Source organism: Trachypithecus francoisi, unplaced genomic scaffold (genome assembly GCF_009764315.1).
Source record: "Trachypithecus francoisi isolate TF-2019V2 unplaced genomic scaffold, Tfra_2.0 Lachesis_group9, whole genome shotgun sequence".
NCBI classification, from domain to species: domain Eukaryota; kingdom Metazoa; phylum Chordata; class Mammalia; order Primates; family Cercopithecidae; genus Trachypithecus; species Trachypithecus francoisi.
This window is the reverse complement of record NW_022681474.1, coordinates 27,522,335-27,548,243: the sequence shown is the minus strand read 5'-3', so window position 1 is coordinate 27,548,243 and position 25,909 is coordinate 27,522,335. Positions and strand designations below refer to the sequence as shown.

The 25,909-nt window shown below is 40.5% G+C and overlaps 1 protein-coding gene across 1 annotated transcript in view; it reads right to left on the bottom strand.

Annotated features, from left to right (window-relative positions):
• The window catches only part of GPR158 (G protein-coupled receptor 158), a 456,409-nt gene extending 445,288 nt beyond the window's left edge, over nt 1-11,121 (bottom strand). The window contains exon 1 of the mRNA XM_033208979.1: nt 9,797-11,121. Coding sequence (XP_033064870.1) covers nt 9,797-10,698 — 902 coding nt within the window. The 5' untranslated portion in view covers nt 10,699-11,121. The remainder of the gene's footprint in view (nt 1-9,796) is intronic.
• Nucleotides 11,122-25,909: the final 14,788 nt, after the last annotated feature.

The window sequence follows — 25,909 nt, the reverse complement described above, 5'->3', positions numbered from 1 at the left end:
CAAATGGAATATTTAAAATATATATTGTAAGGTACTAATATTCCTTTAATGGGAAAAACTGAAATAAAGTTCTGAAATGCAAGCACAGTCAACTTATCTTTATAATGATTAAATCATCAAGAACTTAACTCCTCAACTACCTACTAGGGAAAAATAGTTGAGTTTCATCAGAACTGTAAAATTGCTCAATGGTAAATGGAGCTTCATGTAAAAATAAGGCAATATTCCACAGCATCAGAGATAGATAATTGTTTTCTATCAGTTCATTCATCTTCATTTGTTCCCTTTCCCCACTCCTCACACCCAGCTGTACCCCCCTTCCCTTTTTCTGTTCTTCCAGGTACACACACACAAGTGCGCTCACTGCAAGCTCCGCCTCCCAGGTTCATGCCATTCTCCTGCCTCAGCCTGTAGCTGGGACTACAGGCGCCCGCCACTACTCCTGGCTAATTTTTTGTATTTTTAGTAGAGATGGGGTTTCACCATGTTAGCGAGGATGGTCTCGATTTCCTGACCTCATGATCCGCCCACCTCGGCCTCCCAAAGTGCTGGGATTACAGGCGTGAGCCACCGCGCCCGGCCAAGTGCTTTCCTTTCAAAATTCATCTTTTATGGGAAACCTTAAATATAAAACATTTAACCATATAGGTAGTAAAACCATGCTTAGCAACAGATTCTACAAATTTAGTCAGATGTTCTTTTTGAGCCCTGATGACATACAAATGTAAATGAATTCATATTTCATGGATCTATCAAAATGTTTCAGTTCTCACTTGTGTCAGGTTCTATATATACAATGATCTTATATTTTAAAGAAATAAATAGATATGTAATCTGACAAATGCATATATGAGCATATATATATGCACATGCACAGATATATGTACACACGTATGTGTACACATACATACAGGACCCTTGAAATAGGGATAGTCCCAGAGCAGCATTTTATAAGTTATGTATCATATGTACTCCTCTACACCAGTGGCTTTCAACCAGAGGCAGTTTTGCCCCACAGGGGATATTTCCTATTTTTGGCAGACACATTTGGTTTTCACACTGGCAGGGTGTGTTGCCACTGGCATCTAATGGATAGAAGCCAGAGGTGCTGCTGAACATCTTACAATTAATAAGACAGCCCCTACAGCAAAGGCCTGTGTGGTCCCAAATATCTGTAGTTCCAAGGTTGAGAAACCTTGATCGGCATAGTGGTCTGAGGCATCAAATACGAGGAAAATCAAACTCTTCATTTTATTCCAAGCAATTGATGAGATAAAAAGAAAAAATATGCTTATCTTCACTATTTCATTTAAATCTCATCGGTCAAATCTGGTTACATTGCTACATAAGAAGTAACTTCCCTTGTGAAACCTTTACACACTTTAGAAAGGAGACACCATATCTATTCCCTCCTATTCTTAGTCTGTCAGTGGTCTTTCATTTTCACAATCCTAGGGATTTTCCCACAGTGTAAGGGAAAAACTGCCAGATGATGTGAGAAAAATTATGATAATTCTGATTTTACCTATTTGGAAAATAAAAGTTGCTGTAGTTTCTAGCACAATATATAAAGAAAATGTGGCTACATGTTTTAGTATAGCTTGTCTATTTTAAATAAAACTATTATGAAGACAAATAGCAATCTAATTTATATACAGCAGGAGCTGAGTATGCTGGCTCAGGTCTGTAATCCAGCACTTTGGGAAGCCAAGGCAAGACCTTGTCTCTACAAAAATTAAAATTAAAAAAATTAGCCAGGCATGGTGGCATGTTCCTATTCTCCCACCTACTTAGGAGGCTAAGGCAGGAGGATCACCTGAGCCTAGGAATGCAGTGAGCTATAATCTCAACACTACATTCCTGCCTGAGAAACAGAGTGGGACCCTGTCTCTTTTTTAAAATATTAAATTAAATTAAAAATTTACATACAGCAGTAAGGTCTACATTTTGCTTCCATATATGAATATTTTACTATAAGTTGATAACTTATAGATGATAATAGAACTTTGTAGTTGAAGAGACCCTGGAGTTTGTTTTCCTATTTCCTGATATCACATTTCATCAACTATAAGATGGCATTAATTGTAAGATGCCTTGTTATATTGTGTACCACAGGAAGAAACGAAGTGCCAACTTCGTTTGGAATATGACATGCCCTCAATTGTAAGACACATCTCAATTTGAAAGACATCAAAATGTGAAAATGGTGCATGTTAGAATCGATAGAATATTATTCTTTACTATCACACCATTCCTTCTTTCTCAGATAAAAGCTATGTGTCAAGTTCTTCTATAATAATGTAACAAGGCATATACATTGGACAAAACACATAAATGGTGAGAAAGCTAAACAAATAAACCAAAATCTTACATAACTGTAAGATTCCTTTTAAGCTGTAGGTGCAGTGGGTACTTTGCCAATTGGACAGGTTTTTAAAAATCCTACATTGTTTTGTTTTAGTCATATTTATTAAATGGGGAAGATTATAACAGGTATTAAAATGAACAAAAATTAATTGGATCTCAATTAAACAGAAGTATTAGCAACTTTGTATGAGGGAAGAGAAAAGAGACAGAAACTGCCTCCTTGTACAATGAGATAGGTAATAGGATTTTTGTTTGGAAAAATAAACTTTACCACCTTGGGATCAGATTATATTTAAGCTAATTTGTGTGTCCTATGAGCTCTACCTATAATGAAAGTAATAAAACTAGATGTATCCTATAATTGCTTTGAGGCACTCTATAATATCCTTGAGTATAAAAAAGAAATTCACTCATGGTTTCTATACTAGATTTGGCACTGCAGGAAAGAGGAGGGTGTGGAGGGGGGAAGCTGTGAAAGACTTACCCAAGAGGACTAATCCTCTCCTAAACTGAAGAAGTATTTCATGGAACAGTCATCTACCCAAATATTTGTGTAGGTCAAGTTTTTCTTCCTGTAGGAAGAAAGACTTGGGAGAGTAATTGGCCAGCCAAAGTGGAAATTATGCTATGTGTAATTTTAGTTTGTTACTAAACAAATTTCAGTTTATTACCAAAAGCTGAAAGGCAGATAAGGCAAGCAAAACAAGCCCCACTGATGCACATGACATTGCTGTGCTGGGAAAAGCTTCACAATGCTGCTGGCTGCAGGCTCTCCCAAGCATAGCCCCAGTACTAGTGAACTGCCTATTTGCACATAACAGCCATCAAGCTGCCAAAGTTATCAAAATCCCAATGTGCTATCTTAGTAATTCTGCATAAATAACTCTTTGAACACCAAATCAGAACTGAACAGAGAAAACAGCCAGGGCCTAATGCTTCTGTACCAACCAAGTGCAAAATAGCATCAACAACATACGCCTTGGCATCACAGTATATTACAATATAATCATAAAATGCAGTGTATGTTGAATTCAACAGCACTCTTAAGACTGAAAAAGGGTAGCCTTAAAATCTGAACCATGTGCAACAAACTGCTGCTTTTCTGAAGTTGAAAGCAACATTTGGCTTATCCAGAAGTTGAGGCTGGAAAAACAGTCTAGTGAGAGCCTCGGTTATCTCTCCAGACAGTAAGCATAACTCTTGTAATTTATTTTGCAGTTCTGGAAATCCCATTTCTACTTCCAAATGCACATTCTAGAAAATGGGAAGATAATCCTGTGCCATTGCTACACCACAACATATAGCTCCTCTTTGAAATTTTAAAGCCAACTACAGAGGCAAATTGAAAACAGATTGTTTTTAAAAAGTAAGTAGGGAGCTTCCAAATGTCTAAACATTTATTCTCTTGAGAGAAATTATAGAGGTATTCTGAGACCCTTGGTCTAGAAATCTATGAAGCAACTTCATGTTGACTCCAAGTAAATCGGGAAGTCTTAAGTTCTGTAAATCAGATCACGCATATTCTTATTTTGAAATGGAGTTCTCATTTCCATTATTAGTTTATGTACTTAACTCATTGTACATTGATAGGACTTTCTGTAAATATTCTGTGAGTAAATGATCATTATAAAGTCAAACATGGAACACACGAACATGTTCTACATTTATATAGCATTCATTATTGATTTCAGCAGCAAATCAAATAAAACTTTACAAGTTAAAGCAATACATCAGGCTAGGTGTGGCTCATACCTGTAATCCCAATGCTTTGGGAAGCTGAGGCAGGTGGATCGCCTGAGCCCAGGAGTTCAAGACTAGCCTGGGCAATGTAGCAAAACCCTATCTCTACAAAAACTGAAAAAAAATAGCCAGGCATGATGGCTCGGGCCTGTAGTCTTAGCTGCACAGGAAGCTGACATGGGAGAATCACTTGAGCCTGGGAGGTTGAGGATGCAGTGAGCCAAGATCACGCCACTGCACTCCAGCCTGGGCAACAGAGTGAGATCCTGTCCCAAAAAAAGAAATAAATAAAATAATGTGACATATTGAATGATGTGCATAATCATTGACTTTTAGGGTTATAAGGAGTTATCTCATCCAACGTCCTCAATTTACAGTTGAAGAAACTGAAAATTAAAGAGGTAACTCCTGCCTCTAGTAACACCCTAAGTCAACGATATGGTCTAGGCTGGTACCAACATCTTCTGTCTCTAAGGCCAGTATTTCTACCATGACCCACTGCCATTACAAGCCTTCATAATGATTAGAAACAAAACTAAACTGCTATATAAGTTACAAATTACTCTAAGTCAAATGACTCTAATACAAGTAAATGAAGACAGTTATGGCCAGCTGAGGATAGTATTCAGGAAGACAGAAGCCACAATACAAAAATATTTACTAAACTTCCTATGTGATGACAGTTCTTCATTTAGTCTTTACAGAATTTCAAAGGAGATACACATTACTCTTCATAGCTTAAAGATGATGTAACTGAGGTTTAAAAGCCTCCACAGCAGAAGTTCATCTGAAAACCTTTTAATCTATAACCCAGGCAAACACCTCTGGGCTATTTCTGTAGGTAAGCCTACTCATCATTTTCAGCTCCTATAAGAAAGACATAGGATACGTTTGGCCTATCCTATGTGGTCATTTCTCTTACACTATGTGAATTGCCCTCTTTTGTTGAAAGCAGAAATCTGTAATAGAATCACTGAAGGAGGTGTGTGGGTGTCTTGTGTGAAGGAGAGAAAGTGGAGTGAGCACTCAGGCAGTCAGTGAATCAGTGACACTAAAGTTCATTAGTTTCTAAAAAGAGATTTCCACACTATTGTGATCTTTCCTTTATCTCCCTATTGACTTTTCTTTCTTTCTTTCTTTTTTTTAACCAAATACCAGGTCTAATATTCACTTGGTTTCCTCTTCCTCTGCATGTGACTCTTCCATATCATTTCCACAAGGTACTAGATTTATGTGTATCAGCCCTGTTTCCAAAAAGTATTTGTTGACCATGTGGATAGGCCAATTAAGAGGTATATGGAAATCATCAAGTCTATTTCCACATTTTTATTGTGCAGAAGCTGATTTCCAGACAGGTAATACAGTCAGTCAGAGACAAAACTGGGATTTGAGGCAAAGTTCTGCCTCAAATTGAATACACTTCTCACTGTACAACATACTTGGTTGTATCGTTGGCCCAAAAAGAATAAGTGTGTATCACTGGTTTGGGCCAAGTATATTACTTAATTCAAGCCAATATCATCTTATACATTTTTAATGACAAAATTGGGGAATCAAGAGATAGAAATCAGCACAGGATGGTGGAAAGACTACGCAGGCTTCATAGCTAGACAGATCTAAATTTGATTTTAGCTCCTTCATTTACTAGCTACATTAGCTTGGGCAGGTTGCTCAACTTTTCTGAACTGGTTGCGACCTGAGAGTTCTAAGAATTAAATGCACTGAAATATATAAAATATCTAATGTATAGTAGATACTCAGTAAGTATTGGTTTCCCTTAATTCCCACCTGCCCCAAAAGAGCTATTCCACTTCTAGCAAATTCCTTTAGCTATTTAGGTCTCAGCTTCCTGAACTATAAAATGAGAAGAAACCAAAGGAATTCCAAATTCCCTCTCAAGTTCATCAAGAATTAATTCTTTAAAGGAATTTTAAAGAAATTCACCTTCTTTTAAATTCAACAAACACTTAAGTACCTGCTAACCATCCTAGGCACTGAAAGATTCCAACCACTGCCAGAGATGTATCTATGCATTCAACAGAATGGGATCCAACTCCATAGTACTTTAAGTTCCACGAAGAAAAATCATTATGCAAACAAAAGAACCCTAGCTTTAAGAAAATGCTACGAGGATATTACAAACCTAATGATAAAAGTAAAAATATTTTCAGGGTATATCTTAAATTATTACTCTCTGTTTTTTACTAGGATGAAAAATGAGAACCGAGTGTTCATACACTATAGATATGTAACAAAAGACTCAAGAAATACTTAAGAGAAATGAGTGCCATTTTTTCAAAGACAAAAAATGAGCAGCAAACTTCTATTTCCATATGTGCATTATGCTACACCTTAAATTTTAAGATACTTGTGTCATTCTGAAACACAGGGGAATAGAATTTATTCTGAGAGATTGTTTTACAGTGATAAATGGTAATATGAGAAGATATTTTTATATTGAACTTCTTATAAGAAGTTCTACATATTACTTTAAAAGTTCATGCTTTGGATTTATATTACCTAAAAATAGAATACAATTTAATTTACACTAATTTAAATGTCTGAATCTTGTAAGTAAGACCTGGGAAAATAGTAACTAACCTTAACTAAAAGTTATTTCTCCTTTTCTCTTTCATAAGTAAACCATTATCAGTGGATTTTCTGTTATACATAAAGCTTTTTGCAAATAACACTTCACATGTTTAAAAGACTATTTAAAATCATGATCAGGGCTCCTAATCTGGTTTCCCAAAAATTCGTTTGAGGTTTACCTTGTTACCATACCTGTCAAATACTATCCACCTATACTGTAGAATTTTAGAATGCATATCTTATATGATAAAATATCATCAACAAAAAACCTTTTCCTTTTATGAGTATGAAGATATACAGAAATGACCCATTTAAATATTATCTCAATATGTGAAATTAACAATATAATCTCTTTTTTAAGTGACAGCTGTTTTCTATGGGTTAATATTTTTGGTTGTGATAAATGATGATAGAGAATAAAGTATATCCCCAACACAGGTTGTGTACAGAGGTCCAGAGAGCCACAGATACCTGCTTTAGGTATATATTTATCAAGTATAGGATAAACTAGAGGCAAAAGGCCTGGATCCCATTTCTGTTGTTGCTACAAACTTGATACGTGATTTTTGGACAAGTCACTTTATAGTTCTGTTTCTTCATCTATGAGACAACAGGTGGAACTATCTGATGCCTGTAAGATTTTCTTCTGGTTTCTACTGTGTGGACCCTCAATACAGCATTTGAAGGGCACAGGATATGGAGCCAAATCACTCACAGGAGAGCATTTACCTTGTGATTCTACTGAGACCAGCCAGCTGCAGTAGAGGGCCAGACACTAAATGGCTGGCTTTGTGCCTTGGCTGAAGAATACCATCTTTGTATTCTTTGTATAGGAAGGCATTTAAAGAAACAAACTATTTTCTAAACAGAGTGAGAAAACAGGGAATGTCTGATCCCTGCCAACCTGAGACCCTTTGTGTCCTCAGCCTTTCAACTTGGCTGCCAGAAGGCACTGAGTTCATTTAGGCAACCTATGCTTTCTGATCCATATGATTAAGAGAGATAATTCTGAAAATGAATGCTTTTCATCCTCAGTTCCACAGTGGCCCTCAAAAATACATATATTTTATACAGTAACTACATTGTTTATAGCAACCCCTAGGACACCTTCATAGAACAGAATTTGGAATGGTGGTACATATGATATGAAGTATGAAGTGGGCTTAAATCCTGGATCTGCTATTTTACTGCTGTGCAATCTTAGGCAAGAAGCTTAACCCCTCTGGGCTTCAGATTCCTTTTCTGTAAAATAGAGAAAATAATAAAACTTAACTCATAAGGTTGCTGTAAGGCCTAATCAAGACAGTGCATGCAAAGCAGTTAGCACAGAGCCTGACATAAAGTGAATGTTAGATGAAAAAGATAGATAAATCCTGGAACTTCAGGCTCCCTAAAAAGACTCATTTAAAGGCTACAAACAGTTTGCCGGCAGTGAAACGCATCTGCTGGTCTTTTCTCTTCTAAGCAAACAACATGGCAAAGATTCAAAGCTGGGCTCAGCTCTTACTAATAGGATCCTGCAAGAATTAGGAGGAAATGAGATTATCTTGAAAGTAGAAAAGAGTTAGTCTGGTTTAAGACAAGACCTTTAAAAGAGATAGAAATACATACAAAGACACACACACATACATTTAATATGGTCATACAGAATCAGACAAAGGGGGTGATTATCCTTTATGCCTTCACAAGTGTTGCCAACATTAAAAGCTACAGAACTTGATAACTGGATGGCTCGCTAGAGACTGTCCAGTTCAACTCCCTCACTGGACAGATAAGTAGCTGAAACCCAGAGAGGTTATGCAACTTGCTTGAGGTCATTCAGCAGTAAATGGCGGTACCAAGACAAACCAGCCTTCTGACCTTTCCCACTTGCCCACCCAGTACTTGATCTGGTATCTTTCAGCAGGTCAGCATCCTGTCCTTGCTGTGCCAGGGTATTTAAAAAATAAATAAATAATCCACACACAAAGGTTTCTGACTCCTGCCCAAGTTCCCAAAAAGTACAAAAGCAATCTCAGCCCCTGAGACCCTCTTTCCAGAGCCTTCCATCCTGGGACTAAGGGATGATCTCAGTCCATCTTGGGCCCTCTCCTAAGCCCTCTTTGTTGTATCTACTCTTTCAGTTCCTTCCTCACATCCACTCTTAAAGGTTGCGTCTAGAAATTACCCACCTCAAAGGTCAGGCACTTCCCCAGGCAGAAGTTAAAACCTGTTAATTTGCAAATTCTCTGCTTCCCTCAAATGCTATAGTTTGAGACAGGAAATACAGACTCCCTTAAGTTTCCTCCAGTCTCCTTGAGTGAATTCAGTCACAACTGATGCCTCCCTCTCGAATATAACTAGGTCCGTTTGTAAATCATGTGAGTATGTGAAGGGCTGGAGAACCCTTAGGTATGCCTAACACTGGGAAGAGGAGGAAAAGGCCACCAAGGAAGGAAAGATCAATTGCGGGGAGCGGGGAGACCAGTAGAAGGAGCACCCTGACCAAATTGCAAACTCTGGATCCCAGAGACAGCTAGCTGCTGGGACTGACTCACTGCTGAGGGGCCGGAACTGCGAGGAGATGGCACAGTTTTAATTATAAGCTCTGACAACAAACCGGTGCCCCCAACTGCACACGTAGGAAGCAGGCAGAGGCTACCCCAAAGTGGCAGAAACAAGGAACTCTCTGTTCCTCCTGCTCCCTTTTCACCTCTCATCTGAGGCTTGCCACTCCGCGGACACACCCGGCGCTCGCCAAGTTGTCGCATCGCCCGCGGTGAGGAACGCCCCTCCCTGCTCTCCCGACAGCTGGAGGGAAGCACAGAGCAGCGGGGGTGTCTCCGTCCTGCCAAGGGCTGCCCGTCCCTCGCCCCGTGCGGGGAAACTGGTCCCAGAGAATGAATGGCTTTTGCCGAGCGCCGGAAGCTGACGGGCGGGGGTCGCTTCTCGCCCCCAATCTCCCGCGCCCGCGTGGGGCGTCCCTCAGCCCGGGTCTCTGCTCTGAGGGTGAGAAGCGTTCGTGTCACAGCCAAGGGTTCCTTCCCCACACGTGCACCCACCCGCAAGACCGGAAGGAAAGCTTTTGCTTTCCCCTGTGCCCCCCGGCCATCCCTACCTGAATTCCGGGACCAGGTTAGGCTGCAACCCGTAGAAGGCAGAGGAAAGAGTAACCAGCCACCCGGGCTTGTAACTCCCGTTCTCGCACTCCAGAAAAGGCGGAGACCACTTGACGTGGCTCTTGTCCCCGCCGAGCCCGTCCTTGCGCCGCCAGCTGTGGCCCAGGCTCCGGGGCCCCTGATTGGGGCCGCGGCGGTGTGAGTGGGGCCTCCACTTGCGCCGGAGGCCGTGAAACCACTCCGTCTCCAGGGTGGCGTTGGCCAGGTGGGGTGCGGAGGAGGACAGGTCTTGGAGCAGGATGCGGCTCTCCTCGCGGGTGGCCTGGAGGAAGACCTGTGGGGCTGGCGCGGACAGCGACTCGGTGCTGAAGGTGATGGCCGCCCGGGAGATGCTGGGCTCGCCCTCCAGGAGGCTCCGCACCAGCGCCTGGTACCACTCCAGGTCGTCCTGCAAGTTCTGCTCCCGCGACTTATTGCTCTGCAGCATCATGTTGAGGAAGTTGGTGGCGTGTGTCAGTGTGTCCAGCGCCCCGTGCAAGGAGGGATGCGCACTGGCCAGGGCTGGCCACTTCCCCGGCAGGCCCGCCAACTCGTAGCGGCCGGAGCAGTTGGCTCGCTTCAGCTGGTGGGAGTCCCCGGTGTAGAGGTAAGAGGCCACGTCCATGGGCACCTCCTCGGCGAGTTTCTGCGCCAAGATGGTGCCATCGGTGGAGCGGCTCCAGGGAGCCGAGGAGTCCGAGGCAGAGGCTCGAGCCGGCTGCTGGGCTTGCGGCTTCCCCCTCGGGGTCCTCTCTCGAGGGGAGTCCGGCCGTCCTTGGGGGTCGCGGCTGGCGCCAACAGCTCCCAATCCCAGCTGAGCGAGCAGGAGGCAGAGGAGTAAGGGGTAAGCCATGGCTCCCATCTCCCTCGCAGAGAGAAGAGGAGGGAACGGGGAGAATCACTTTTTAAATTTGGATCGTCAATTTTCAACAGTGAGACTTTTTCCAGGAGTCTTCCCACCTTCTCCAGATGGCACCCAGTCCGAAGGACTTGAAAATAAAAATGTTTCGAGATTGGTCCCGGGTGGCTAAGCTACCGTCGCAGAAATCAAGTCACCTGTGGCAGCGCTGGCCGTGCCCGCTGCGCGAGGGGCCGGCTGGGGATTACGCACCTCGCAGCCTGGAGCCCAGCGGGTTACATGGCCTCGCGCTCCCAGCGGCTGGAGTCAGCCCGCGTCCGTCTCTCGGCCCGGCTACCGCCACCGCTGCTCTCATTGAGGCGCGTTCAGAAGCTGCTGTTGCTGCTGCTGCTGCTGCCGCCGCGGCCGCCGAAGACGCTGCTCCATAGTCTCACCCGCCGCAGGTCGTTCCCGCCTCCCAGCTCTGGCTCCTCCTCGACCGCTTCGCCCGGAGGCGCGGGGCGCGCGCCCAGACCCGCACGGCGAGCGCAGCCGCGAGTTCCGAGGAGCGAAGACGTCCTTTAAGACGTTAGTCTCTCCGGAGTCGGGAAGGCCGGGCGGCTGGTTAATTGCAGCCTTTAGGTTTGGCCGCAAACCACACTCCAGCCTCTCTCCTTGCTCCCTGCTCGGGGGAGGAAAGCCAGTTTAAAGAGGCAGCTTGGCCGCAACCAAACCCTTGTAGGGCGGCTGCAAGTCGTCTTGTACCCTGTTTGGTCGGCTCCTCTGTCAATCAGCCGACTGCCATTTGTGGGGCCGGGGCGGGAGCTGTCCAGTGCTGAACCCGAGGCGGCCCGCGGGCGGCGGGGGCGCAGGAGGCAGCCTGCCGAGTCCTCGCACCCACTCGCGTTCCGGATGACTCGGAAACCTGCGGGGGTGGCGTAGGGTGGGCGGGAGAGGGGGAGAAGCAGAGATTCGATGGCTCAGAGCGAAGGAAACTTGGACGTACTGAGGAGGAGGGTGTTGGCGTCTTGCATGCTTAGTTAAATCAGCCTTTTGCTTGGAAAAGAGGGAGAAGGGAGTAGTTTTCATTTCTAGGTGAAATCGGACAGAAGGGACATAGGATGGTGACTTGTCCTCCTGAGCATCTGCTCATTTTAGGCAAATTATCAAATCCTCTTCCTTATTGTCAGTTAAAGAAATGATTTAAACATACTTGTCTAGGCTCATCTTAGCTGAGGGAGTAATGAAGAAATCTACCAGCTGTGTTTTAAGGAGAGAAAAAAAAAGTCATATTTAAGGAATCTCTGTTTGGGGGCTAGAATGGAGGGGAACCTGTAAAAATATATGCAAGTAAAGATGTGTAAGGGAGAGAGCAAGGGGCAAGACTCATGAGCTGTGGGAGAATGAGTAGGAGCCTGTGTAGAGTGAGAAGGCAAATCGTCCTGACTGGGAGTTCCTGGAACTGAGAGACAAGAACTAAGACTTCTAGTCAGCTAAAGGTTGGGATATCCTAGCAGAAGAAAGAAGAACTGAGCAAGTATGCCAAGCCTCCCAAATTATTGGTAAATTTCTTACCACAATCTAATTGATGTTTTGATGCTTATTAGAGAATTTAAGTGTCTTCTGACACTCCAAAAGTAGACTGATACCAGATACATAGTGTTTTGCACAGCTAGCTCCACTTTTCATATGCACCTCTATTTTCAAATTACCTGAGAAAGACACAAATAGAAAATCTCCAACTTACTTTAATTCCCAACTAACAAAAATGTCCCTCGTGGCATTCTAAGCAGGCACTGCTTAGATTCACTGTACTATTTTATGTCATCCTTCCTATTAAGAAAATACTTAGGGACTGGAATGTAAGCTCCAAAAGAGCAAAAATCTTTATCTGCATTGGTCACTGAGGTACCTTGAGCACCCAGAACACTACCTGGCACATAGTAGGCTTTCACTAAATAGTGGCTAAGTTAGTGAATGAACGGGAAGATCATGATGATGAAGCTTACTTAAAAATCAGTCTCCTCACCCAAGAAGAAAAGTCTGCCTGACAGCCAGTGATGAGGGTTTTTGGAAGAAGACACAGCAACCAGTTTTTCAGACTGCAGTGGTTGGTATCCAAATGAGTTTTTATAGTTATGCAAAGAGTGGTTATTAGATTTGTATTTACTTATAAGTAGATCTTATGTTCATATCCGACTTTTTGTTTAAATTTTGCTTTGCAATGTATGCTCCTATGCTAAGTAAAGGTCATCCCATTTTAGTGCTCTGCCACAGTATGGGTGGCAATAATAACAGAAAGAGTTTCTGCTTGTCTAATGTATCAAAGTATACACTATGGTTTTCCATTTACTTAACCATCTAAGGGCCGAAGTATAACTTCCTCATTCATTGATCTTTTTAGAAAACCTACATAACTTATTAACAATTCTTTAAAATCCTCTAGTATCTAACTTAAAAAAGAAGACATACTTGTATTAGTAGATCCTTCTATAAGTAATCCAATGAACTAAGCACAATCAAAAGACCTGGATTCTGGTTCTAGCTTTGTTTTAAAGGAAGATATGTGACCACTTGCAAGACATTTAACATTTCTGTGTCTTGGGACACAAACTGTGTGTGGGCCTCGGGATTTTGCATTGAGTTTGTACTGGAGAGGCACCTGAGCTACTCTCCCAGGGTACCAATCTTTTCCCAAGTGCACATCTAATAAGAAAGATGCAGACTATGGAGACTTTTGCAATTCTAGTATTCCCTTCAATGGATCCCCTTCAACCTACATTGCCAAACAGCTGGGATGAGCTAGTTGTATCTAGAACAGCACTGCACAATAGAAATACAATGTGAACCAGAAGTAGGAGCCTTATAAATAAATTTAAATGTTCAAATAGCACATTAAGATAGTAAAAATAAAAAGAGGGAAATTAATTTAATAACATATTTTATGTAACCCAATATATCCAAATTGTTATCATTTCAATAAGTAAACAATATAAAAGTATTAATGATATATTTTACACTTTTTACACTAACTCTTAAAAATCTGATGTTTATTTTACACTCACAGCACAAGGCACTTCACACTAGCCACATTTCAAGTGCTTACTAGCCACACGTGGCCAGAGGCTACCCTAGAGTGCAAGCTCTAGAAGACTGTCCACTACAGTCCAGAGTGCTAAGAAACATAGGTCCATGCAAGGTAAGGCACAAAGTTCCAAATGCTCTAAAGGTTCTGGTCCATTTAATAGGTCTGGAATCAAGGTGACTGAGTATGTAGACAATCCTATGTCTATGTTAGTGTCTATCAATAAATAAAATAATCCAAAAGAGGTTCTTTCAAGGGATCAAGGTTTAGCACACACACACACACACACACACCTCAAAGCAGACTACAAAATTCTACACCATCTTGCATAAGACATGTTCATTCATTCAACCAATGTTCATTGAGCCTCTACTATGTATCAGGCATTGTGCTTGGTACTGGGACAAAATAGGCACATCTTCTGGCTATGTGGCTCTTACAGCCAAGTGGGTAGAGAGACAGAGCTAGAGATAAAAAGGCAGACAAATAAATAAGACAATAGCATGTTGTGATAAGTACCATGAAGAAATAAACACTGCAAAGTAATAAAGCGTGCATGGTATGGGAGCAGAGAACATATATAAAGAGATAAAGGAAAGAAAGACTACGAGGAGCTAACAATTGAGCTGAAACCCTGAGAATGAGGAGTAACTGCCTAGGTAGTATGTAATAGTGAACCAGATAACTGTAAGATGGGAAGAAACTTACCTTAAGTTGAGGGAGTAATGAATGGATGCACTAAGAATACAAATACTCTATCCTTGGCAGGAAAGACAAGTGGAAAAAAATAAATGCAATATGCTAAAGGTCATATGTAATAAGAACAGAACAAACAATTGACACAAAGGAAAATCATTTCATAAGATGAAACAGGAAGTGGGGTGAAGATGATTATCTCCCTCCCCCAATTATAGAAGCACACTTTGTAGATAGAGATAAATATCCCTATGCATGCTGCTTCAAAATTAAGAGCTAAGTTGTCTAAATGAACATTTATACTGTGTAGGAGCTTTATTGTATTTTAATGGAGCTATTGGTACATGACCTATGACCCTGGGTGGAAAAGCCCAAGGAGTTTTTCAACACAGCCTAAAAAGTCAATCTAATTGCTTTAGAACAACCAAATTTGCACTGATGAAAAAGTAGTATGTAATGGACATATGGGTTATTAGTTGTCTTTATATGATTGATTTATCACTATTATAAAAAGGAAGATGTGACATTAACATATCTTTAAATAAAAGAAAAAGGTCACAAACTACTGAGATCATATTTTATGTGAGCAGTATAGGTTGAGTTTTTAAAAATATTTAAATGCAGCTTTAAATCACTTAAATAAGCAAAGATTAAGACTATAGGACGTAGTGAAAGGGCACTGGATTGGCCATTGAGAGACCCAGCTCTAATTGGTTCTACCATTTTCTAATCATGTGACTCTTGACAATTCTTTAAACCTCCCTGAGCCCTTTTTCTGCATCTATAAAATAGGAGTTCTGTTCAGATACACAATCCACAACTGGAATAATTACAACTAAGTGGGAATCATGCTCTATGTATATTTATCAGGAACTCATTGTTCCTGGTCCTCCCAGATTTATAAGGTAAAAGTTATCTTTCTTTTTTTTTTTCTTTTTTTTTTTTAGAGACGGAGTCTCACTCTATCACCCAGGCTGGAGTGCAGTGGCATGATCTCGGCTCACTGCAAGCTCCACCTCCCAGGTTCACGCCATTCTCCTGCCTCAGCCTCCCAAGTAGCTGGGACTACAGGTGCCCGCCACCACTCCCGGCTAATTTTTTGTATTTTTAGTAGGGACCGGTTTTCACCGTGTTAGCCAGGATGGTCTCGATCTCCTGACCTTGTGATCTGCCCCCCTCAGCCTTCCAGAGTGCTGGGATTACAGGCGTGAGCCAGCACGCCCGGCCAGTAAAAGTTATTTTTAGATTAAATAATAATGGATCTCAGTAAACAAGGTAGCACAACTCCAGTCAAACTTCTGATAAGGTAAATAAAACTACAGACAATATAGTTTTTTAATATAACACAAAATCAGAAATCCAGTTCTTATTCTTGAGTCGACTGAGGTTGGCTCTCCCCAAGCATATGTTATCCCTGTGTCTCATGTGCTCATTTGCAAAATGAAGATCATCGTCTTTGCTATCCAAGAGTAATGGTTGTGAAATTTCAGGATGCAGAAGTATCAACAAAGAATTCAAATTTGTGATCTAGGTGAGACTTTAGAATCTGCATTCTCAGGTGATTCTGATACAAATGATCCGTGGAACACATGCTGAGAAATACTGCCCTGCCTTGAGCCAAGGAAAATAACACTAAGATATTAGGAGAAAAGTTGTTTCATTGTTTGTTTTTGTTTTTTGTTTTGTTTTGTTTTTTGGGTTTGTTTTTTTGTTTTTTTGTTTTTGTTTTTTTTGTAAACACAAAGTCTTACTCTCAATTGTGAAATGTAGCCTGTGAAAAAATAAAACCAGTAAAAAGTATTACTATTATTATATTTATATAGCACTTACAGTGGCCAGGCATTATGCTAAGGATTTGATATACTTTAGCTCATTTAATCTTTATTATAACACTGTGAGTTTGGTACTGCTTCCATTTTACAGATGGGAATCAAACAGCCAAAAAAATAAATTGCCCTAATTCACCCATCTGGCTCCAGATGTCATGCTCACAATAATTAGACCAGTGACTCTCAAATGTTTATATATTGGATTCATTGGGAGAGGTTTAGTCAATGCACAGATTAGTGCCCCTACTCCCCAAACTGCTGATTCAGTAGTCTGAAATAGCGCCTAAGAATCCACATTCTTAACACGTTTCCAGTGATGCTAATACTGCTGGCCCAGGGATCACACTTTGAGAACCACTGCCCTGTACCATGCTTTTTTACCATTATAATCTGTTGCCTATATATGCTTACACGTTTCCATGTATTTTACATGGAAAAAAGGAGTAAGTCAACATGAATGTGTGCAAAGATGCCTAAAATCTGCTAAGAAAAAAAATCTCTCAGTTTATTTCCAACTTAGAAGGCTTACCCAAGATATTTATGTTTTTCACTTAGCAATTTATTCTCATCTGCCTCCAGTTTACCCTTAAACTCTTACTCCCTGTCAGCATCACTTCTAACAACACTCCAACTCTTTCTACAGTTATCTCCTCTGCTTTTCACTATGAAGACATGACTTGGGCTGTCCCTGAATTCTCAACGAAATGTTTTGGTTTTGTTGTTTTATAAGTACTGCTAAACACAGTATCATCTCCATAGTCACTGGGCTTTGACCCAAATTGCTAGTTTCCTCCATCTTCTCCCCATCACACAAAATTGATTGGTAAACCCAAAGACATCTCAAGAACTTTCCAACCACAAGGGAAGAAAACACTAGGAGATGGTATTTATGTAGGAAAATCCTGAATGTGCTAAGGCAAAACATTTACCTAAATGACTTTTCATGTCATTGACCTGACAGTTAAGGGCCAATATACCATTTACTAAAAATTGTAGCAAATTATAGACAGCCCAACTCCACTGAATCCAAAGGTTGCCTCCCTTTCTCATCAAGAAATAAAAGCAACCAAAACTTTGAAACGAAATATACTGAAAAAATATTGATTTTGTGGATAGGAAGAGATGAGAAATGGATTACTTTTTCTTTGCTCAATTTTGCCTGCTCCCCTTACTGGAGGGAAGCACATCACACCTTATGTATATGTATGTTGTCAGAGCTCACAACATTGTTTCCATCAGCATATTACCTTGGGTGTCATGGGGGTTTACTTCATAATCAATGTAGGACTTGGCTTTCCATCTTAACACAGGAGCTTTTGAAAGTTGGGAACTTCAAGTATTTGGGACTGTTACAGGAAGGATGTCCATGAGGTCCTTGGTGTTTGGAACAAAGAATTGAACAAAACACACAAAGCCTTAATAACAAAGGAATGAACCACAGGAATGAAACAGCAAAAGCGGGGATTTATTAAAGCAAGGAAGCATTCCACAGGGTGGGAGTGGGCCCCAGCAAGCGGTTTGAGGGCCCAGTTACAAAGTTTTCTGGGTTTTAAGTATTCCTTTTGAGGTCCCTATTGGCTTCCCCTTATCTGGATGACGGATTGGTCCGTGGCTAAAGGCTGAGGTGAATTGGCACCCTATGCAGATGACGGGATGGTCCATACTTGGCCTACACCAATCCAGAACACTTTCCTTTCCATCTGAGCCCTGGAGGACGGGGGAGGGCTGTAGGGAGAGTAGCCTTTGATCCTCTGCTACTCGCGTGTGGAGAGATGGAGATGGAGTTTTTCCTTTTGGTTTAGCTTTAGGAAGTTTGTGTTAATTGGTCTTAGGTTCCCTGCCTGCAGACCTAGGTGTTTTCCCTTTGAGTTAACATTAGGAAATTATCACAAATTGGCCTTAGATTCCCTGCCCCCAGACTTTGGTGTTTTCCCTGGGTTCAGCTTTAGGAAGTCAGCACCAACTGGCCTTAAGTTCCCTGCCTCCAGACCCTATTCTCCTGCCTCAGGACCACGCCTATATGATGTGTGCACATCTCACACACACACAGGACACACAATTAATGACAATTCTTCATTGATAAAGAGCAGAAACGTGGGCAACGACATGGATAAACCCGGAGAACATGATGCTGACATGAAATACACCAGGCACAGAAAGACAAACACCACATGATCTCACTTGTATGTGGAATCTAAAAAAGTCTCACAAAAGCAGAAAGTAGAGTGACTGTTACCAGGGCCTAGGGCAGGGGCAGGGAATTGAGGAGATAGTGAAAAGATACAAAATGTCAGTTAGACGGGAGGAATAAGTTCAAGAGATCTGTTACACAACATGGTGACCATAGCTAACAGCAATGTATTGTATACTTCAAAATTGCTAAGAGAGTAGATTTTAAGTGTTCTTACCACAAAAATAAATGCTAAAGATGTAAGGTAATGCAAATGTTGAATAATTAAGGTGGTGGCTCACACCTGTAATCCTAGCACTTTGGGAGGCTGAGGCGGGCAGATCACTTCATTCCAGGAGTTTGAGGCCATCCTGGCCAACATGGTGAAATCTTGTCTCTACTAAAATTACAAAAATTAACCAGGCATTGTGGCAGGTGCCTATAATCGCAAACTACTCAGGAGGCTGAAGCAAGAGAATCACTTGAGTCTAGGAGGTGGAAGTTACAGTGAGTCACGATCAGTCCACCGCACTCCGGCCTGGGCAACAGACCGAGACTCCCTCTCAAAAAAAACAAAGTTGAATAATTCAGTTTAGCCATTCTACAATGTATACATATCTCAACACATCATGTGGTATACCATAAATATATACAATTTTTGTCAATTTAAAAAGATAATAAAAAGCAGAAATTATAAATCCAAACTTACAAAGATCAGTTTAAAATAATATGAAGCTACTTGTAAAATGTTTACTATTTTTAAAAATTGAGGGAAAATAATCCAGTAGTGTTGATTTTGTTCAAATTTCAGATATTATCTTGATTTTATTTTATCTTTTTTTAATAGATTTTATTTTATCTTATTTTTTCTTACAGAGACAAGGTCTCACTATGTTCCCCAGGCTGATCTCGAACTCCTGGCCTCAAGCAAATCTCCCACTTCGGCCCCCCAAAATGCTGCAGCTACAGGTATGAGCCACTGCACCTAGCCCAGGTATCATCTTAAAGTTAGGATTGTATGAAACAACAAAACAAAGAAACAAACGTGTCACAGAAATATGTTTTAACAAAATGTTGTGTAAAAAGAAAATTACTGCATGTGTCCTGATGGAAATATCTTCTTGCTAAGAAAATGGACTATTACCGAAGTATGAGTCAAAATAGAAAACTGTTTTGTAGCTCTATAGTTGTATTTTAACTGTAACATTATGTATGCTTAAAAATGTTTCCTCCAGACCCCTGCTGTCCCTAAAGAAAAAATAATGGTGACAAATTTACTTTCAGGTTTTTTTTTTTTTTAATCTAACCTCTAGTCAATTGGTCTCTCCTCCTTCTCCTTCCTCTCCTCCTCCTCCTTCTTCTCCTCTTCCTTCTCCTCCTCCATCTCTCTCTATTCTTTTTCTTCCTTTTTCTCTGACAAGCATCAGGTGCTCAATGAGAAATTAGCTGTAAGTGTGAGTTGTCCCCAAGGGAAGGGAAGAGAGGGAACTTCCATATCTGTGAGGTACTTATTAAAATGTACTAAAAAGTGGCTTATTTTGATTGCTTTGGGTATTATCATTAAAGTAGGTCTGATGGAGAAGCCTAACTGCTGTGGCCTATATAAATCATTTCTACTTGTCACTTTGATGTACACTTTGGAATGAAGAGTATCAGGCAAGATTTTGCCTGCTATTTACCAACAGCTCTCCTTTCAGACACACAAGAATTTTAGAGTTTTGGTACAACAAGCTTTCGGCTCCCTTTGTTCTCTGTGTCAAAGAAGATTCTTCAATAATAGGACTGACTTCAAGAATACATGACAATCACTCATCACAATATCTGGGAAGGAATGAGTTCTTTTAGAGCACTATATAGAAATAACAAGTTCTTATATATTGTGTCGAAAAACATAAGTTAGAGGAGAGAGGGCAAAAAAGAGAAACAATTTTCAAGAATCCACAGTGTCATGAGTATCAAATGTGATTAAAATGTAACTGTTTCAACTGGTTGTTTTTATATCCCAAATCAGATTTTTTTTTAAGCAAAGAATTAAAATTTGCCAGGCACAATGGTATGTGCCTGTATTCCCAGCGACTCAAGAGGCTGACAGGGGAGGATCACTTGAGCCCAGGAGTTTGAGGCTGGTCTATGCAACATAGTGAAACTCTGTTTCTTAAAAAATAAAATAAAATTTAAAGAAGACAAAAAAAAGTGATACAAAAGCTCTCTGAATGTCAAGGTTGTTTTCACTGAAATGGATTAACCAAGAAATGAAGAGAATCTCATTTCTTGAAGAATCAATTGTGGTCTCCAGTAGAACAATATCCACATATCAGAAATGAGCTTTATTTAATTCTGACTAGATTGACGGGTGAACCGAATAATCATGGGAAGCCATCCCTTTCCTACTGTTCTATGATAGACTAAGGAATACATCCTATTATGTCCACACAAACAGAAAAACTAGTAAATATATATTCAACCCTAATACTTGTTTTAAGCATCAGAATCCAATCTATCTTTGTCACCACTTCTCTTATGCCACATTTTTCAACCTGACATTTAAGACCATTTACTGATTTTGTTGTTGTTGTTTTTTTGACTTATCCCACCAGTTCTTCCCTACCTTTTGGAGATTCTCCATTCCAACCAAGTTAACCTGTTTACACTCTCCCATTATAAGTTATTTGCATACTCTAGGCCTACATCTGCCTTTGTGGAAACTAATCCTATTGAGAAGACTTTCACAAATACATGTTTCCTCTTCTTAAAACCTTTAACAACTGCCAACTCTCTCAATAGACATATATCCAAAGACAATATATAAATGGCTAATAAGTGTATGAAAAGATATTCAGCCTCATTAGTGATTAGAAAAGTGAAAATCAAAACATCGGGTTCAAGTTGGTGTTTGAAAAAAACAACAAAAATAGAAAGTCAAAACAGTAATGAGATACCATCACACATTTTCTAGAAGGACTATAATAAATAAGATAGGCAATAACAAATGCTGGTAGGGGTGTGGAGAAACAGGAAGCTTCATAGAGCAGATGGGAATGTAAAGTGCATATCCACTTTAGAAAACAATTTGGCAGTTTCTCAAAAGTTAAGCAGTAACTGACAAATGACCCAGCAATTCCACTCTTAGGTACTTACCCGAGAAAAATGAAAACATATGTCCACACAAAGGTGTGGATGTGAATGTTCACAGCAGCATTGATCATAACAGCCAAAACCTGGAAACAGCCTAAAGGTCCGTCAACCGGTGAATGGACAAAGAAAATGTGGTGCAGCCATGTAACAAAATGCTATTCGGCAGTAAAAATGAACAAACCACTAACCCGTGCAGCATCATGGGCACAGCCCAAAAACATTATGCAAAGTGAAAGAAGCTAGACACAAGAGATCATACACTTATAACAAACATCCAGAACAGGTCAGGCATGGTGGCTCACGCCTGTAATCCCAGCACTTTGGAAGGCCAAGGCAGGCAGGTCAGGAGGTCAGGAGTTCGAGACCAGCCTGGTCAATATGATGAAACCCATCTCTGCTAAAAATACAAAAATTAGCCAGACGTGGTGGCACATGCCTGCAATCCCAGCTACTCAGGAGGCTGAGCAGAAGAATCACTTGAACCCAGCAGGTAGAGGTTGCAGTGAGCCGAGATCATGCCATTGCACTGCAGCGGGGAGACAGAGCTAGACTCTGTCTCAAAAAAAAAAAAAAAAAAAATTCCAGAATAAGCAAATTTATAGAGACAGAAGGTGGATTAGTAACAACCCAAGCCTAAAAATGAGAACAAGAATCAACTGTAAACAGGCACAAGGGTCTTACTGGTGGGATAAAAGATGTTCTAATACTAAGTAATGGTGATAGCTGCACCACTCAGTGAAATTACTAAAATTCATTTCATTTGCAAGTGGTGATATGTAAAATGTACCTCAATAATTTTATTTTCTTCTATTTACTTTTTTTTGTTTTTGTTTTTGTTTTTTTTGAGACAGAGTCATGCTCTGTCACCCAGGCTGGAGTGCAGTGGCATAATCTTGTCATACTGCAACCTCCACCTTCTGGGCTCAGACGATCCTTCTGCCTCAGCCTCCTGAGTAGGTGGGATTACAGGCACACGCCACCACACCTGGCTAATTTTGTATTTTTAGTAGAGACAGGGTTTTGCCATGTTGGTCAGGCTGGTCTTGAGCTCCTGACCTCAGGAGATATGCCCACCTCGGCCTCCCAAAGTTCTGGGATTACAGGCATGAGCCACCACATCTGGCCAATAATTTTATGTTAAAATCAGAACTACCAACTCTAAGTAGTCCCACAACAATTCACAATTCAATCAACAATTCACTTGATTTTCTAGAATCATCTCAGTTCTTATGAACTCATTTTGTATAATGTATTTTATATTTCCTGATTTGATGTTATCTGTGAACATCTATATAAACAATTCAAGAAACTTCTGGTTGCCTCCTCATCTATATAATCTATTATTTTATTTTATTTAGCAAATATCTGTTGGGCATCAACTATGTGCCAGACATAGTCCTAGTCTAGATAATATATTTGATGTTCTACGTAAAAGATATCCAATTGTTCTAGATGGAAATGATATAGCAGTGAACAGTCATGTTTCTGCTATCATGGTGCTTACAGTCCACAGAGGAGAACAACAATAAACAAATGAAAACACAATATGACATAATTTTAAGATGTAATAAATGCTTTGAAAAAATACAGTAGAATAAGAATATATATAGGGAATGGAGGTCAGGGAAGGCACCTCTGATTAGGAAGCACTGAGCAGACAAGTGAATGATGTGGAAGAGTAATGGACAGGAACGCCCAGGAGAACAACTTTCCTGGCAAAAAATAACGAACATAAAGGCCCTGATTAAGCTCAGTCTATCAACAGGATCAAGCTCAGTCTGTCCCAGGAATAGCATCAACAACTGCATGGATGGAGGCCAGGGAATTAGGGATGGAAAGAGGAGGCAAGGATAAAATCGTGTAGGGCTTTATGGGAAGTCATGGGGAGATTTTTCCAGGAGTGACAAAATCATAGGGGCTGCCATATAGACTTAAGAGGGAGGGTAGGAGAAGAAACAGAAGAACCAGTGAGGAAGCTGCTGAAGTAGCCAAAGTAAGAGGTGATGGTGGTTTGCACTAAAGACGAGTGGGGAAGGCAGGATGATAATGGTCATAGTGGTTGAAAATTGTTGAATTTAAGATTGTAATTTTTGATGGATAAAGAAAGCATGCTAAACATACATAGTGGATTATTCAGCCATAAAAAAGAAGGAAATCTTGTCATTTGCAACAACACAGCTAGAACTGGAGGTCATTTTGTTATGTGAAATAAGGCAGGCACAGAAAGACAAATATTGCATGTTCTCACTCATATGTGGGAGCTGAAATTTAAAATTTGTACTCATAGAGATAGAGTAGAATGATGGTTACCAGAGGCCGAGAAGGATAGCAGGGAGTGGGGGATAAAGTGGAGATGGTTAATGGGTGCAAAAATGCAATGAGATAGAATGAGTAAGATCTAACATTTGATAGCACAATAGAATGAGCACAGTTAATAATAATTTATTATGTGTTTTTAAATAACTGAAAGAGTAGAATTGGAATGTTCCTAACACAAAAAATGATAAATACTTATGATTATGGATACCCCAATTACCCTGATGTATCTTTATAAATTGTACGTCTATTTCAAAACATCATATTTTGATAAATGTAAGCAACCATTTTGTACTCATAATATTAAAATTTTTAAATTAATGTTTAAAAAGACTGTAATTTTCAGAAGGTCATGAATGTTTTCCATTAATACTCCCTGTATATTACATGCAAATAGGATTTTCCTCACATAGAAATAATATTAATATAGAAAATCATTTCTGTAAATCCACCTGGGAGTACAATCCTAAATTTAAATTTTGAAAGATTTTTATTCTTTAGAAAAATCACTGTTCCTGCATATCAGTATAAAAGTACTTCTATCCCAATTGAAAAATGATCAGAAAGGCCAGGCGCGGTGGCTCAAGCCTGTAATCCCAGCACTTTGGGAGGCCGAGACGGGTGGATCACGAGGTCAGGAGATCAAGACCATCCTGGCTAACACGGTGAAACCCCATCTCTACTAAAAAACACAAAAAGCTAGCCCGGCGAGGTGGCAGGTGCCTGTAGTCCCAGCTACTTGGGAGGCTGAGGCAGGAGAATGGCGTAAACCCGGGAGGTGGAGCTTGCAGTGAGCTGAGATCCGGCCACTGCACTCCAGTCTGGGCGACAGAGCAAGACTCCGTCTCAAAAAAAAAAAAAAAGAAAGAAAGAAAAATGATCAGAAGACATGAACAGAAATTTCAAAACAAAAGAAACATATATGACCAATAAACATGAAAGGGATGTTCAACCTCATTACTAAGTATGGAAATGCAAATCAAAACACAGTGAGATACAAGTGAAACTTACATGCCTGACAAAAAGTTAAAAGTCCAATAAAAGCCAAGTTATTGGCATCAGACATGAAGAAAATACAGGGGATGTGGATCTACAAATTGTCTAGGACACTGCTGGTAGAAATGTAAAATTAGTATGTTTTGAAAGATAATTTGCACTATCTTGTGATGTCAAGTATTCACCTAATCTATGAGCAATTTCCATCTCGATATATACACAAAAGAAGTTCTCACACATGTATACCCTGTGATATGTACAATAACATTACTACATCACTATTTAAATATAAAAAACCTAAAAACAACCTTAGGGCTCATCAACAGGAGAACAGTTACATAAACTGTGGGATACTCACACTTTTAAAAACAAAAGCAAGGACATTGTGAACACAGGATTCCGGGAGGTGGCTGAGCCCCTTGGGTGGAGTGAGGTATGAGGATGAGAAAGGGAAGGACTATAGATTTAGATGCAAAATATTGTCAATGTCCTAGTTTTTGTACTAAGTGGTGGACTCATGGGTGCCTATTTAAAACAATTAAATAAATGAGATCATAAGTGGATCACTGATTAAAGTATATGGAACCAAGGATTATGGTTAATCAGAGGTCCTGAGGTCAACTAAAGAAACAAAAGAAAGGAACAGAAAGGGAAGGGAAAGGAAGGAAATAAATCATTATCAATTTCCATTTCTTCTATTGTCTTCGCTCCAAATGAATGAGCTTCATGGGCTACATGACCACCCTCACCCTTTGCAAGTCCCTGGGCTGACACATCTGACAAGCCAACGGTACAAATGTCTCCACAGGAGCCAACACACTTTGCCTCCTGAATAACACGGGCAGCCCTTCCTACCGTCCTTAGCCCAGTGGTCCAGCAATTTGCCTGTGGAAAGTTCTGTGTTCTGGCAGGCCTGTGGGGGTAGTATTTGAGATCAGGATGGATTTTTCTTCAGGGAATTTCTTCAACTGGATCTTTGCATTAATAACAGTCGTGAATCATTTACAG